The sequence below is a fragment of the Oncorhynchus mykiss genome, chromosome 26 (genome assembly GCF_057628025.1).
Source record: "Oncorhynchus mykiss isolate SJ-2025 chromosome 26, ASM5762802v1, whole genome shotgun sequence".
In the NCBI taxonomy this organism is placed as follows: Eukaryota; Metazoa; Chordata; class Actinopteri; order Salmoniformes; family Salmonidae; genus Oncorhynchus; species Oncorhynchus mykiss.
This window is the reverse complement of record NC_143047.1, coordinates 17,287,884-17,304,328: the sequence shown is the minus strand read 5'-3', so window position 1 is coordinate 17,304,328 and position 16,445 is coordinate 17,287,884. Positions and strand designations below refer to the sequence as shown.

General features: G+C 41.0%; 2 protein-coding genes across 10 annotated transcripts in view; both read left to right on the top strand.

Moving 5' to 3' along the window:
* Window positions 1-579: 579 nt before the first annotated feature.
* Window positions 580-9,240, top strand: LOC110506498 (alpha-parvin). The gene is made up of 13 exons (XM_021586145.3): window positions 580-1,161; window positions 3,670-3,759; window positions 3,965-4,035; window positions 4,157-4,259; window positions 4,409-4,549; window positions 5,498-5,613; window positions 5,713-5,771; window positions 6,759-6,778; window positions 6,926-6,987; window positions 7,075-7,143; window positions 7,232-7,333; window positions 7,437-7,509; window positions 8,404-9,240. The coding sequence occupies exons 1-13, from the start codon at window positions 1,026-1,028 to the stop codon at window positions 8,478-8,480; spliced, it is 1,119 nt and encodes a 372-aa protein (XP_021441820.3). The 5' UTR covers window positions 580-1,025; the 3' UTR covers window positions 8,481-9,240.
* Window positions 9,241-15,840: 6,600 nt separating this feature from the next.
* The window catches only part of LOC110506490 (transcriptional enhancer factor TEF-1), a 60,747-nt gene continuing 60,142 nt past the window's right edge, over window positions 15,841-16,445 (top strand). For 4 of the 9 annotated variants that reach the window (XM_090222293.1, XM_090222292.1, XM_036963349.2 and 1 more), the window contains exon 1: window positions 15,871-16,062. The gene's annotated coding sequence lies outside the window, so the exon portion shown is untranslated. Of the gene's footprint in view, window positions 16,063-16,445 lie in introns of all 9 variants that reach the window. The other 5 variants (XM_021586136.3, XM_036963350.2, XM_021586134.3 and 2 more) reach the window with 2 other exon arrangements.

Sequence of the window (16,445 nt, the reverse complement as noted above, 5' to 3'; positions counted from 1 at the left end):
AGGGCCATGCCACAGATAGTCCAACAGTACTGTCTCCTCTAATGACAGCCCAGGGCAAGGCCAGGGCCATTGTGCATTTTGTTTACATGGCGTTGTTCACATAATTGTATAAAAAGAGATGGCAAAAGGGCTGCACTGTGAATAGGCCTTTTGTTAACCCAACATTTTTCCTAAAACTAGACAGCAAGAGTATGTTACTATTATTGTAAAAACAACACACAAAAATGTATTTATTATCATCTGCATATTTGATTACATCCCAAAATGTAGGAGGTAAATAATGTGTCAGCAATAGGCCTGTGTTGTCAAGTAGAGGCTTGAATGTCATTGATTTGCTAACAGCTCTCACCACTTGCCTGGTCAGCTGTGCTAGCTAGACCAAGTTCACCAGAACATTAGCAGAATGAGGCAACAAAGCCAGGAAGTCATTTGAGTGATCCTGTCTGTGTTAAATAAGCAATCATGTATTGATCTGGCTCAACACTGATTGAGTCAGCTACCTTGTCTTACTAAGGATGGAGTCAGCTCCTTGTTAGGACTGCAGAACAAGTGTGCTGTATATCATTGGTGTTATTTTCTATATTGGCCTTGTTCTAGCCCCATGAAAACGCATGTTTAGCATAAGTAAAATAAAACTGATGGATAATTATATTGCTGGAAGTAAATACATCTGGGTAGCAGAAAAACAAAGGAAAAATATGTTTGATAATTTCGCTGGATTTAATTTTCCTAAGACTAGAATCGAACCCCCTCTGATTATTTTACATTATCGGCTCTTGCTTTACTATACTTATTCCCAATAGCTGGACATTGGCTACCTTATTTTTCCCATATCCCAGGAAAAGTGGGTGGGAAAGGGACGGGTACGGGAATCAAATAACAGTGAGACGTCAGATGGCTGCGCAAATACTTGGAATTCCGGTTCCGTCGTTGGCTATTCCGTAAACTTTGACAAGCAGAAAGTTGTATTTATATGATAGGCTACAACAGTCTCAATAGCTTGAATACCCAGTAATAAACTGGAAATGGCTTCTTCGCCACAGAAATCACCTTCTTCTCCCAAATCCCCGACTCCAAAATCACCACCTTCAAGAAAAAAAGATGACTCTTTCCTCGGAAAACTTGGGGGAACTTTGGCCAGAAGAAAAAAGGCAAAAGAAGGTTCGTGCATTGGGCTATATTTTGATTATTATTAAGGCATCTACATAAAACAATTGACATAACGAAAGCTAAAAAAGGATTAGAACTAAAATACGATTCCTGTTGAACAGTAGGCTATAAATTATGCTATAAATAGCCACATTCCAACGTTTTTTTTCTTAGAATTAAACAATTTGTTGAATAGATTAATGCTTGAAAACAAGCTAAGAAACTTTGCTATATGCTGCTTTCAAGATAAATGGGAACTCGGAAAAAAAAATCATGACGTCTGTGTTCTTCATGTCGGAAAGTCGGGGCTCTAGAAATATGCACGAGTTCCCGACTTTGAATTCGATTTGGATGACCGTTAAAAAAAACATTCTCAGTTGGAGCTCGTTTTTTCCGGAGTTCGCAGTTGTCTTGAAAGCACTGAAGAGTGAAATCAGAGATGTTCGAGTTCCCAGTTGTTTTGAATGCGGTAATAGTATAGGCCCGCTGGTAATTGCTAGGTGTGTCTATTTCCATGACGTCATTTGGTTATACGTCAACGGGAATGGTGACTGAAATACCCTCTTCATGTTTGATGTCTGCATCTTTCATCAAATAACTGTGATAACAATTTGGATGATTTTGTTTTTGGTGAGGGGGGACAGCATCTGTTTGAGTTGTATTACGTTGTGTCTGTCCAATCCATAGCGGGAGAAGGCTATGTCTGTGTTTACAGTACACATGGCTGAGCTACTGCCATGTAAGGATAAGAGACTTGCAAGAGACCTGCTGATAGGGATGAGGAAAAAATCCCATTCTCTTTCCAGCATAACCACTGCCTGAGTTCTGCTAAGGCTTTCATAGTTTAACATTTGATTTAAATCATACCTTCAATTAAGTATTAATTAGACAAGCACTTGAGTTTTCGTTTAATCTTTTTGGTATTTTTTTATACCTTTATTTTACTAGGCAAGTCAGTTAAGAACAAATTATTATTTTCAATGACAGCCATTCTGCCCCTGCCTGTTCCTGGCATGGTCTGCCTGTTCAGGGGCAGAATGACAGATTTGTACCTTGTCAGCTCGGGGATTCGAACTTGCAACCTTTCGGTTACTAGTCCAACGCTCTAACCACTAGGCTACCCTGCCGCCCCAATAAGCAAGCATCAAGTATGATTAAATGTCTGAAGCACTATTATTGTTAATATTGTTTCTTGGAAGACACTTTGACCCATTTTCATTCATTACATCTGAAGCGTATCTTTTGATACAGACATGCCTTATATATACTCCTGAGGGGCATGTAAAAGTGAGTCTGCAGCTGGGCCCCATTCACCAAAATCCTGAACAAATACCGTCCAACCTGGTCCTGTAGGGGTCTGTTCCATGGAGGGCCTCTCCGATGCCATGCCAGCAACATACAGTATTTCAATCATAAGAGCGTTATTGTAAACCATGTTGTGTCTCTGCCTGTGAACTGAGGAGCAGTCCTTTCAGATCAGAGAGAAAGAGACAGACAGAGAGGTTTACATTATCCAGATGATGCTTTTGCGTTGGTTCAACAATCTGTTGAAATACCAAATGGATGCAGCTCTTTTAGTGTGAGGAAGGAGGAAGGTGATCTCTGTCTCTGTGGGTTAGGCTGAACAGCAGAGGGAGATCTTGGTGTTGATTACTAACAGGATGTTGACATCTCCAGGGGGCGCTTTCTCTGTTTGGGAGGAAACTGAAAAAAAACCTAGCGTAGTTTGTTCTGCGGCCTTTATCACGTTATGTTATGCAGCTCTGCATCAGTGCTATAGTGATCTTACTGAAATATCAACTGGTCCGGACAGGAACTAGCAGTGCTGGCACCATGGCCAGACAGAGTGGTCAGGTTGTCACATCACCTGTGTGAATTCCCCACATGTGCCAATTTGCACGATGCCAGGCGAGGTAAGTGAAATGATCAGGGAAGGAGGCGGATGCTCAGGAGAGCAGCGTGAGACCGAGCCTAGATCTATGAACGCCTAGCAACTGGATGGAGAGGATGGCCTTGTCCTGTGTGGGGCGATGTGTCTCAGAGAGAAAGGGTTTTTTCAAAGAGGGCATGGTCTGAGCTATCAGAGCAACTGACCTTGACTGCTTAGTGAATAGACAATCACTCTCTCACATCTCCTCCAATTTACGGTAATAGTGTGATTGGCTCGTTCTGGGAGTCTCCCATGTAGTATTATCACTGGCTACAATGAGGCACTTCATCTTATTAATCAAAGCTAGACTGAGCTCTCTCTCTCCTGGCTAACCCGAACGTGACCAAAGACGAGGTTATAATTAGAGACATGCGTTGTGAGCCAACTCTTTCTGGTAAGATCAATGTGCCATAATACTAACAACCTGGCATGAAGAGCAGAGCTTAACCTGAAGAAAAGAGCCCTAAATTGGGTGGACATATTTTTTCATGACTATTAACTCAATGGAGGTGTCAGGACAGTTATATAATAATTAGCCTGTCACACATTGAGTCAGGCCACTAAAGGTCTCCGCTTCTCTGCTTCTGCAGTGTCTGAGCTCCAGGAGGAGGGGATGAATGCCATCAACCTGCCGCTCAGTCCCATCCCCTTTGAGCTGGACCCAGAGGACACCATGCTAGGTAAGGCCTCCATCTCCACTCCTGTAGTGTATCGCATGCACACACATACACGCGCACACACACACACACACACACACACACACGCACACACACACACACACACACACACACACACACACACACACACACACACATACTCTCTCACTTTCTCACTCTCTTGTACTCTCTCTCATTGTCTATATTCTAAACGTGTGTGTGGTTCTAGAGGAGAATGAGGTCCGCACCATGGTTGACCCTAACTCCAGAAATGACCCCAAACTGCAAGAACTGATGAAGGTGTGAGATATAAAATGACTGCCGTATGTCACAATCAAAGCATTGAAAAGCGATATTATGGGCCTTGTGAATGTACAGTTTGTATGTGCCTGTTAAATTCCATATAATGTTTTGTATGCAGGTACTCATAGACTGGATCAATGATGTGCTGGTGGGGGAGAGAATCATTGTCAAAGACCTGGCTGAAGACCTCTACGATGGGCAGGTTCTGCAGAAACTATTTGGTACAAATCCCTCCAAAACACCCCTTCTATGCTTGCAATGCAGCACATTATTCTCTGGAATTTGTCTGATTCCAATTGGATTTGATGGTCCTCCCTGTGCTCTCGTTGTATTTGACAATAAAATATGTTTATTTATTTTTGTGTTACAGAGAAGCTGGAGGGTGAGCGGCTGAATGTGGCTGAGGTGACCCAGTCTGAGATAGCCCAGAAGCAGAAGTTGCAGACAGTTCTGGAGAAGATCAACGACACTCTGAAGGTCTCAATCAGAAACATCAAATGGACCATTGACTGTAGGTGACATGTTTCACAGAGCGCTGTTTCATTTGAATTCCTGCTATTCTATGAATTTGTTCATGTTTTTTTGGAATGTGTTGATCACAATTATTATTATGCCATTGGTGTGCGTAAAGGTGATGTAATAAGATAATGTTATTTTTTTACCGTGCTTGTTTGGTCATTTTGTTGGGTGACAGAGAGGCACAGAGAATGTTCACATTGGACTAATCTGCACCGTGCTGTCCCTCTGACATTATGACCATAGAAGTAATCCCTGTCTCAAGTGGTGGGAGGTCACGGTACTCAGTCTTGTTTCCTTTTTCAATTAGATTTTTTTAAGGGTATGCTGAAGCCATGTTTCCTTTCACATTGGTTTATTATTCTTTGGTGAATTGTAACCCTCTAATTCTCTTAAATTACAGTTTAATTTTCTTTTTATCCTTTGTAGATTATCTAAAAGCCCTTGAGGAAATCAATAGGATTGTTTTTGACTGTGATCAAAGGACAGCTAGTCCCTTTGTTTTTCACTCATATCCTCCCATACAGGTTCTCTAAATAGTAAATGTAATATTTTTTTGTGGTAAATTATCATATTTCACATTTATTTTGGAATTCTATCTTTCAAGAAGTTGTCATTTGCAGTTCGTTGTATCAGTCACTTGAATCGCTTTGACATTACAGACAACAAGATTGGAATTGGTCGTAACAGTTTTCTAACAGTCACATTACTTCTTCCCCAAAGACACAAGTTCAGTTTGTACAGGACACTGAATTCATTCTTTTGTTTTTGACCTTTGTTTAACCTATCTTGATAATTGTGAAAAATAAATGGCATTTCTTCTTATCTTAAGCCTGCTCCAGTGCACCAGTGTGTGCATCATCTGTTAAATGACAATGCCGGTGGATGTACTAAAACATTCCTCTCATTCCTTCCCTCTTTCCCTTCCTATGTTCTCCCCTAGCTGTCCATGCTAAAAGCATCGTGGCCATTCTCCATTTATTGGTGGCGCTGTCTCAGCACTGCCGCGCCCCCATCCGCCTACCTGATCATGTGTCCATTCAAGTTGTGGTTGTACAGGTATAGTCCTTTCCTGATACATTTTGTACTATGAAAAGGGAAATCCTGAAAAAACTAACATTTCTGTCAAATGTCATAATTGTCTGTTTTTCCCCACAGAAACGGGAGGGGATCCTGCAGTCTCGCCAGGTTCAGGAAGAGATCACAGGGAACACGGAGTATGTCTTCACTGTCATCCCTTTTAACTAACTATGTACAGATGTCTGGATGAAACTACCCAACATGTCCTGTCTTCCACAAGGCCTTTATCAGACCCTCCAGGGTATGAAGAAAAAATGTCTGAAACTTGTTTATAGAGGCAGGCAAGAAAAATGAATGCCAATGTTTAAGGAAAGAAGGCCTTAGAAACTTGGCCGTGAAGATGATGTTAATTAATGGAGGTATAAGTATGAGGGACGAAAACCGAACACAATCATGTACTCTGCCTTGGAAAGGTCATTCAAAACAAGGTGATTATAGGGCAAATCACATGTCTGTAAATATCTGTTCACAAATCAGTCAGCAAATAAGTCCACTGGGCATTGAAGCTGTTGGAACAATTGAGGGACTGATTAGGGGAATGGAACGGCCTCTCTTGGCCTCGCGTTAAAGCAGAAAGACAATGCGGAACCCCTTGGGGGGCCGATATGGACAGTTGGAGCCCCATGCTGATGGGAACATTTAGTGTGTGTGTGGGGGGGTTCGGGGGTTCTGCTCCTGCCAGCCACACCACTACTTTATGGCACTGCAGCTGATTAATAGTGGTCCAACGGGTGCAAATCAGCTCTGGAGATAAGAGGGAGGGGGCCCTGGGCTGTTGTCCTGCGAGGGGCAGCAGCTGCTGAAGCAGGTCTCTGCCGGGGAAGATTGGACCGTGAAGACAAGCCACTGCCTCCCGGGCACATGTCCACCAGGAAGGCCCACCACACAGCGTTTGATCGGACCGCTCCTGGGATAGAACCACAACGCAAATCTCTTTGTCTTCCTGCCTGGCCATCTTGATTAGACCATCTGCATTCAGTTCATATTTTTTCCAGTTTAAACAAAGTCCTAGTTTATTTTTTCTTCTCATTTGAACTTGTCTGTTTCGTCTAATGTCTTTCTACAGTGCTGTGATTACACAGTACGATACCAGTGCTGAAATACTTTGTTCTCTTCTCTTGCAGGGCTCTATCAGGAAGACATGGTAAGCATTTTCACTTTGTTCTAATAAAATAAAACGGGTCATATTACCATGCATTCATTTTAGTTAGTTTGCCATTACATTACTACTGTTTTATTACTAAAATGAACATTCTGTTATTGTAATCATTTAACCTCTATTCAATTTCAGAACGAGATGCGTTTGACACTTTGTTTGACCATGCACCAGACAAGCTGAATGTGGTGAAAAAGGCAAGTCTCCATCCTAATTTCGAAAAATAGAAGTTATTAGTTGTTTGTGTAACATTTAAATTGACTGAATACCTGCCCTTTTTGCAGACTCTGATCACCTTTGTGAACAAGCACTTGAACAAGTTGAACCTGGAGGTGTCTGAATTGGACACACAGGTTTGTTTCCCATTTAATATACCTGCTTATGATTTGATGATGAACATGGTCATTATGTATGTTGTATGTTGTTCTACCTGTCATGCAGTTTGCTGATGGTGTGTACCTGGTGTTGCTGATGGGACTGCTTGAGGGCTACTTTGTTCCTCTCTTCAACTTCTTCCTAACGCCAGAGCATTTTGACCAAAAGGTGGGCTACATTGTAAATCTGACATTTTCATCTCTTACAAATAGTTTACAGTGAGCTGCTTACTGGACTGGCATGGCTGATGCTGGTCTCTTTTCCCATATAGGTGCACAATGTGGCTTTCTCCTTTGAGCTGATGCAAGATGGAGGCCTGGAGAAACCCAAGCCACGGGCAGAGGGTGAGTGCCTTCATTTTGTACACGTACATTGTTTCTGAAAGAAAGATATGTGACAGCAGAATTTCAACATTTTGTCTTTCGGGATTAAACAAAAACAAAATGTGTCAATGTTTTTCCCTTGGGGCAGTATTCACTCCAAACACTATATATAGTCAGAGCATGCCTTCTAATCATAACAACAGAGAGAGAGTGCATACATTTCCATTTTAGTCATTCAGCAGACACTCTTATCCAAAGCAAATTACAGGCACTGCTTTGCTCAATTGCAAATCAAAAGATTTTTCACCTAATCAGCTTAGGGATTCGAACCAGCAGCCTTTCAGTTACTGCCCCAACGCTTTTAACCGCTAGGCTACCTGCCACCCTATTTGATATGGGATTACTTTTATCCCCTGGGTATAACCATGTGACCGTTGTGTTAATTGAACTGAGGCCTGTAATAGTTATAATGGTACGGTCAAGCACCATTGAGTGGCCCATGATGACTGCATTGGGCTGTAACATTAAGTGTTCCCCTTTAGCTTTGATTTAAAGGTGGTTGCATGCCAAATTATAGCAATAGGCCTACTTAAAGCTCACTGCAATCATAACAGCTTCATTGAGGCATGGGGCTCAGGCAACATCTGTTTTTATAATGCATCTTTCCTCATAGCATAGATGAATGGGGCCAGTTTTGCCTCACTGGATGTAATGGGCTAATGTAGATCTTATAGGTGGTGTGTCTTACGTATGCAGTAGCTAGCAACAGGAGCTGGTTCCAATTACAGGAGATGTTTGAAGAAGGTGTCATACAGCGTGTACATCGCAGCTCTAAATCTGGGTCATTTAGATGTTTTTCTTGTAAATGTTTCTCAGACTAAAGTCTGCCTTTTGGTTTTTCTGATCTTTTGGCAGATATTGTGAACTGTGACCTGAAGTCTACTCTGAGGGTACTCTACAACCTCTTCACCAAATACAGAAATGTGGAATAAAGACGAGAGCTTCACCGTTCATTCAGTTATATCGACGTATCTATCAAGCAAATGCCCTGTTTAGATGTATATTTCAGGGCAAACACGATGCATCTAATAGGGAGAGCACACCTGTGTTAGCTTTGTCCTGCTGAAGGCTCACTAAAACACAAGTACAGCACAGTATGTTGTAAAGTGTTTGGATATGAAAAGACAGATATATTTCAGTATTATTGAAGGTTAACTTAATGAGTTATTGATTATGCCGTCGTATTGTTGAGTCATTGCCATGTTGAATTGTTCTTGCCCATGTCATTCCGGGCCGACACCGTTTGAAGTCTACTTGGATTCACATGAAGGATCAGAATATTGATGTATTGAATGTATGACAGCCGAGTTTGTGCTTATCAAAGTATTGACTTCCATCTTTTGAAAGAAATCAGAAGTTTTGAATTGACTCAGAAGGTTTTTGGTTGTTGTGCTTAAAGCAGTGGGACCACATACAGTGCACACTATTCATTTATATACTGCCACGCTGCATATGTTTACCTTTGTTTGCTTTGTCTACTTTTATATATTTTAATACTGGTCATTGTACTTTAAATATAGTCTACCTGTAGTGGTATTTTGGCTCATCATTTACCAAAGATAGTATTTTAGATACATTATTTGAAGCTGTTAGATTCTTTAAAATATTTTCTACTTATGCAAAGCATGATGTATGGCTAATTTTGAATATTTGTTTATAATCTATTCATAAAAAAAGGTTTGCAAAGTAAAATTCCAGTGCAGTGTTTACTACAACTACAGAACAGCAAGACCCCTGTACAGTTTATTTTTTTTAATGTCAAGAGCGGAGTATGAATTCAAACGATGAAACACTATATTCAACAGAACTAGCTAGTAGTGCTGAGAATATAGTGAGGGAGTTTGACCAAAATTGATTCCGTTGTGTTCTTTAATTTGAAGGTCGTAATCATTTCTTTCTATGTTGTGGTCTGAGTGCGGGTTTGATTATGGGCCTTGTGCTGTAACAAACGTGTGGCATTCCTTCCCATGGAAACCTGTATGCTCTGTATTGTTACCGTGCCATATCATCAAGTGAAATATAGAAGAGCACAGTAAAATGCTGACCGCTGAATGGCTCAGCGGTCTAAGGCACTGCATCTCAGGGCTAGAGGCGTCACTACAGACACCCTGGTTTGAATCCAGGCTGTATCACAACCAGCCGTGATTGGGAGTCCCGTAGGGCGGCGCACAATTGGCCCAGCGGCGTCCAGGATTGGCCAGTGTTAATAAGAATTTGTTCTTAACTGACTTGCCTAGTTAAATAAAGGTTCAATAAATCATGTTTACATTAAAATACCATCAGGATTTGGTGGTTTTAACATAGATTGATTTTACTCAACTTTTGTTACACCTGGCATTGTACCATTTCATAGACAAATAATACTGTATTGGGCTGTGGATGTTGGTTAAAGTGGCTGCTTTACAACGAGAACTTAGCTTACAGTATTCCCAAGAAGTCGAGGTACTCTACATGCAATTCATGAATGAATTTGCTAACCACACACAGACTGAATGGTTTTGCTAAGTGCTTAGCTGCAAATAGGAAGGTCACATTTTTCCTTTGAGTAACAACACTACTGTACAGTGAAGCACAGCACATAATGCATGACAAGGTTACAATAGAAGTTTCAGTGGAATTTCTTTGTGCCTGATTTGAACTATATAGCATGTTTCTTTTATTTAATTGCTTCTTTTTAGGAGTTGGAATTAATTTATTTCAATTTACAGACACTTAAGATTAGTTCAGATGCTTTTAGTGTGTCATGTCAACTGACTTAATTGAGCACAGAAATGAGTGAGAGAAGAAATGAGTGAGAGAAGAAATGAGTGAGTTACCTAAAGTAGAAAATACTCATAGCTCAGTTCTTTGTTTTCTTGATATTTCTGTTTTTACTCTTGGTCATATCTCTTGTGAACTGAGTTGCTATCTTTCTATACATCATACTGTATAACCTCTGACCGTCTGTTGTCTTCATCTTGCTTTTTGTGGTGCGTTTAACAAGTACCGCTATTTCCATGAATTGAAGCCCAGAACTGAAGGCTTGGACCTTCAGGGGAGGATGTGACAATGTATTTCAGTACTTCATTGTTCTGACACATTTCTGGTCATGCTATTATCAGTCAAGCCCAGGGACTAAGAGCTCTGCGTTTTCATCAGAAAGCTGAAATGACCATCCATAATCAGCCATCGTGCGCAAAGGTGTTTTGAACAGGAGCTTTTGCAGCCATTAAAGTAATTACCCTCCCATCGCATCTTCTACATCCCTCCCTCCATTCATTATATCAAATAAGCCTCTACGCATGACTAACAGACATGATACTCTCTTGCCTCCGTAGTGTACGATGCTGAGAAAACACACACAGACACACACACACAAAAGGTGAGGCAAGAAGTGAGTAATACGATTGATAAGTGGTTCATAGTTATTACAGGGTTGGCACTTTATGTTGGCATCTATTGATTGGCACCAAGGATTATGATCTGAAAGACTGAATTGGTCCTTCATTGAAGTTCCTTTTTTCGATGTAGTATATGGTTGTAAAGGCTTTACCTTGTACTCCTTTTGTATAGATGGTTTGTTACATTTCTTGCTGAAGATTGCTTACGCCATTTTCCCTGTGTGCAATCAGTTTTTTCCTTGTAGATTGAAAATATTGATTTATGTGTGGTAAGAGTTTTGGGGTTTTCTGTAATTAAATCAGGTCAAGGGATTGGTAGATATGCAGCAATACATATCTCCTTTAGAGACACATCATTCCTGTTTGTTGCTAAAGAGATGTGCAGCACTAAAGTTATATATATTTTTTTAAATGGTAGGACATGAAACATACTTTTGTGTGATACCGTAAAAACCCTCTGCCTCATACAATCTGCACTCCCATCTGGTTTTAATCACGTTTAAGAAATCGGTTATGCCATAATCTTTGCTCGGTTTAGATTAATCTATCTGTTTTACATGCGATGCTGTGAAAGAAAAACACTATTTCAATGAACAATGTTTTGACCAGGATGTAGGTGTCTTATTTAATGATTACCCGTTACCTCTTCAAGAAGTTACCTCTTCAAGAAGTACCTATCCTTTGTGGGGGGTAATCAAATTCAAAGACAACCCTAAAGCTGTAGCTGTTCTTCATTCTATTTACATTGTGTCAGGTTACTACAAAACAGACAATTGATTAACTCATCCACTCTCTCCCTTGCTATTTGTATTGATCTGGCAGAAAACAATTTTATTTTACTAGGCAAGTCAGTTAAGAACAAATTCTTATTTTCAATGACAGCCTAGGAACAGTGGGTTAACTGCCTGTTCAGGGGCAGAACGACAGATTGGTACCTTGTCAGCCCGGGGATTTGAACTTGCCGCCCCAGGGCAGCCTAGTAATTATGTAATTATGAAGAGATAAGATCTGTGAATAAAGATAGTGCCTGGTCTATTCTTCTCTTAATGCAGGCTGTGCAGGGTAGGGTTGGTAGGATTCATGCTTACTGTATAATGGTCTTCCAGTACCTTAGGAGTTGTACTCAAAGAAGAAAATGTTTTCCACATGGTTGCACACTTATCCTTCATGTCATGTGATTCAGAAATAGCACATAGTCCTCTATGATGAGACAACAATGAAAGGATCTGCATGGCCACGTTGGCTGCATCATGTGATGGGGTCCTTGTTGTTCTCTGTAGTGCAGGATTGGTACAATGACATGCCTCTGAGTACCAGGATGACCATCAAAGGCAGCAGGCATTGATCCGTATCTTCAAACACTGCATTACAGAATTGAATTAAAGAGACATTTAGTGCACAAACATTTAGACATCAAACCCTCAGCTGTTGCCTGGAGACTAGCGAAACCGGCTAAGTGTCTGCAGAGAGAGAGAGAGAGAGAGAGAGAGAGAGAGAGAACGGATGGATGGGCAGACTGAACTTACATACAAACAGAGGGTAAGAATGCACAAGGACTGAAATTGCCCCTCCTTGTAAGAGGCCCAGGTGTACCCTGTTATCCACTGTCTGTAATTCAGTCTGCCTGCTGAATTCACTGGTGGAGTATGCAGTAATTCATGTTTGGCCCTTTGTCACAATTTGGCCTTTTATCAAGGCACTTTTTTGCGGTCAATTACTATTGAAAGTTAATTTATATACACAGATAAATATATTTTCCAACTTTAAAAAATGACATCCTCACACTTCATTGTTTTCAATTGTCTTCAATTTATCATTGTTCAATATAGCACAATGATTGGTCATGGAAAGTTAATTTGAAGTGGGGGCTGTGTACAGTGTTTTACGTTTTAAGGTCATATGCAGTTAGACCATAGAGAGAGAACATTTTGCAATGATGTGTAAGTCATTGACTGAGCTCTGGCTCTACTATGGCATGTTCATACTGTAGTAGTCGATATACACAGCTCGCTCAATGTTCCTTAGTATGTTCACAAAGCACTGTTTCTAAGTGACCACAAGATGGCATCTGCTAACACATTTGGTTTGTTTGCGTGATGCACTTGAATGTCTATAGTTCCCAAACAAACTCCAACGCATGTTAAATTTTGGCCAATGTCAACACCAAAATGGCCACACACTATGATATACTGTTTTGTTATAATAATTGAACCTTCAGGTGTTGAGGAATCGTTCTGGTATTTCATTTTCAGAAAAACATTTGACTTTATGCAAGATAAATTGATTTCAAATGAAGTGTAAGTGACCATATTAATCGAATTAACCCAGAGCCACCTTGGGTAATACCAATTTCTCTAAATAGTTTGATTGAAATGATGTGGGCTTTTTCCACCAGAGAGAATGGTCTTCAGCTCCTTGCTTACCCCTCTCCTATCTTCTAATAAAGCCAATCAGTGCACCTTCAGAGCAGAAAGCCAGTGACGATCTGCACCTGGCCCCCCAGGGTCGTCTGATTAGGAGAGGTCGGAGGGCAGGGCAGCCGGTTCACCTCTCCCCCCAACATCTCCCCATCCTCCTCAACCAGCAGCACCCCAGGCCTCCCCTGGAGCAGAGGCTCCAGAAGGCTCCAGTTCAAAGCCCTGCCACACCAGACCTTTAGGGCCTTATCTGCCCAGGTGTCAGGCAGCAGGCAGCTATCCCTGGATGCTTATGTAGTGACAAATGGTACTGTAGAACGCAAATCCATATCTGGCGTAAGACCTATGTAATTAACACTGAATGAGAAACGTGTCATTTAAAAAAGTGTCCTGTTAAAGTTTATATTTTAAACTTGTAAGATGTCATTCTTAAAAACAATGATCTGTGAACAAATACATATTTATTACAAATTAGGGCTAAATAGAATCTAACAGGATAATGATGTCCACTGCTCAAATACCAATAGATTTTTGTTGATACAATTACAATTATATTAGGCATATCTGTTTGGTTCCATCAATTGTCCCTGAATTATGGGATTGCCCTCCCCACTAAAATCCTTGCTGTGAGGTTTCTGTCCTCCCTTATTCCACCCCCACTCCTATTGCTCTGAGGCCACACCCAGTCATAAAAGAGTTTGAAGGCCGTGTGTGGATAGAGGGGTGGGGACAGAAACCTGCGATGTCTGTTTTGGGGTAAACAGTTCAGCCGTGTTGAGCACTGTCTTCTCCCCTCACCACATGCAGTGATCCTTTGCAAAGATGCACACAGATTCAATGATTAGTCTTGGTATAATTTGCCAGCGGAGAGGCACGAGAATTTCAGATGTTACGTTTTCACACGCACATGTGTTCCCATGCTGTCAGATAACACTTTTATGGCTTCAATATGACATGTAATATCTATTGAAATGCATACTATTAACTCAGTTTAACTTGTTCACCTACACATAGGAAGGAATAACAACACATTCTACACTGAAATGAGTGTTGGTTCAATATTGTAGCTTGTCAAATACATTCCCAACTGGGTACACACACATACACACACATACACACACATTTTCTTATGGCCACATTTCCTGGATGCAATCTGCCAGGAGACTCATGTGCCCGATAAGGCAACGAGAACAGGCTCTGATGTAAGGCTATGAACCATTTTACAGTTTGCCATTATGCTGGGATCCGCCGGTGGGCTTCCTGGATATGCAGGGCTAATATTTAACAAGGAGCTTGTGAAACACTGTCGACAGATGACCCCATGGCTGTGAATGAATCACCGCTGTGACTGTACTCAGGTGTTGGTGTGGTGTCACATGTGCTGTGCTAGCAGGGTTTGTTCCTCCAGGGCTTGCTGCATTTGCATAGATAAGGCTCCCTTTTGATGGTTAATAGGTTGGTATTGAGGGAACAGACACCACCCTAGAGAAGAGAGAAGCTGATAAGATAAGGGGCCCTTGGAAAGCAGGCATGCAGCCGGTGGTTAAGAATCACAGCTTAAAGTAGAGCTCTGCCAAGATGATGCAATTGAGACTGCCTGATATAAGGAATATGGAAGTGAACCACAATTTAAAAGAAACTGCAATAGAGAATGTTGTTGACTGGCAATCCATGTGTGTGTGATACTATCTATAGTTCAAGAACAAAACCCCACTCTCCATCTTCAACCCCACCCCCTCCTCTCGCTCGCTCTCTTCCTCTGTCTCTCTTTTCTAAACATGCACAGACATGTGTTACAAATGTTGATGGATGTCTTCAACAGGCCAGCCGTTCATCTTCATAGATCCCTCTTTATAAGAATTGGTGTCAAAACATTGCCTCCTAATGGATGGCTTGCACAGACACGATCAGACATATAAGCCCAAACCTGCTCTATGGTGTTTGACATGTCTTATGATTGTCTGCTCTCCCATATTACCAGATTGTACTTCATAAGTACCGCTGATTGTGGCTCACAAGGTCTAGCCAACAGTTCTATCCTGCTTGTGTCTCAGATGATACTGTATTAAATATATAGTTCTGAAGATATAAGGCCTACTGATGTTACATTTACAACACATGCAGCTACCAAAGTCTGAGAGGCGGGTGACAGATGTTCAACCTGATAAATGTTTCTAAATCTGCTCTATTTCATGTCCCAGCTGTGGAAGTGTCAAATAAAAATGCCAGTGTTGTATTCACATCTGATATTTATCAAGCAACAACATTTCAAATGACTGATATGGTTGTGATGAAGGTATCATACATGTACTTTTATTCAGCTTTGTTGAGGTAGATGGTTACAATATAATGAACTTACTCCCCAAAGAAATTCCCTCTTCTTTCTCCCACCAATTTGAATTCGACGTGTCCTGTGAGATCATTCTGCTTGTTTTTTTCCGCCTTGTCCCTCCTATCTAGGGCTGTTAGGATCGGGATGACGCCACCTTTGCTCCGCCCCAAAGCAAACTCGCTCTTCGCGTTCATTTCATTCCTGTTCTCATTCCGAGCATTCTTCACATCTCTGTCCGTGCGCTGTCGATTCACGTACACATATCCGGCTGGCCCAGAAACACAACAATAACTTTACACAGTTTACAAAAAAATGTAATATCCCACATTAGACAAACAAAGGGGGACGAATTGTATTACAAATAACAATAACGGAGGTGTTTGAGGTAAGTTTCAATGTAGTTAATGATATGCAAAATGGTTGCAGACTAACACTGTTATGATGAAGTTGCGCCTTTCATTAGAAATAAGAAGTAATGTATGGTATTAGAATGAGTGGGCATATTTTTATATTACAATAAAAGTGTGTCGGTGAGATTTTAGGTTGCCGTTTCTTGTCGCTGTTGCAACAGGGTGCTTTCACTTTGTCCACTCAGTGTTGTATTCGACTGACACGAAAATCTTTGACATTTTTCAAATTTTTGTAAAGAAGCCCGACCATACGCCCTATTATATAGCAGTAAGTCCAGTGCATGAACCTCAAACTCCTAACAGGATTCCGGATACGATTGGACGTACATTATTTTATGAATGACAATTTTGGACAAGA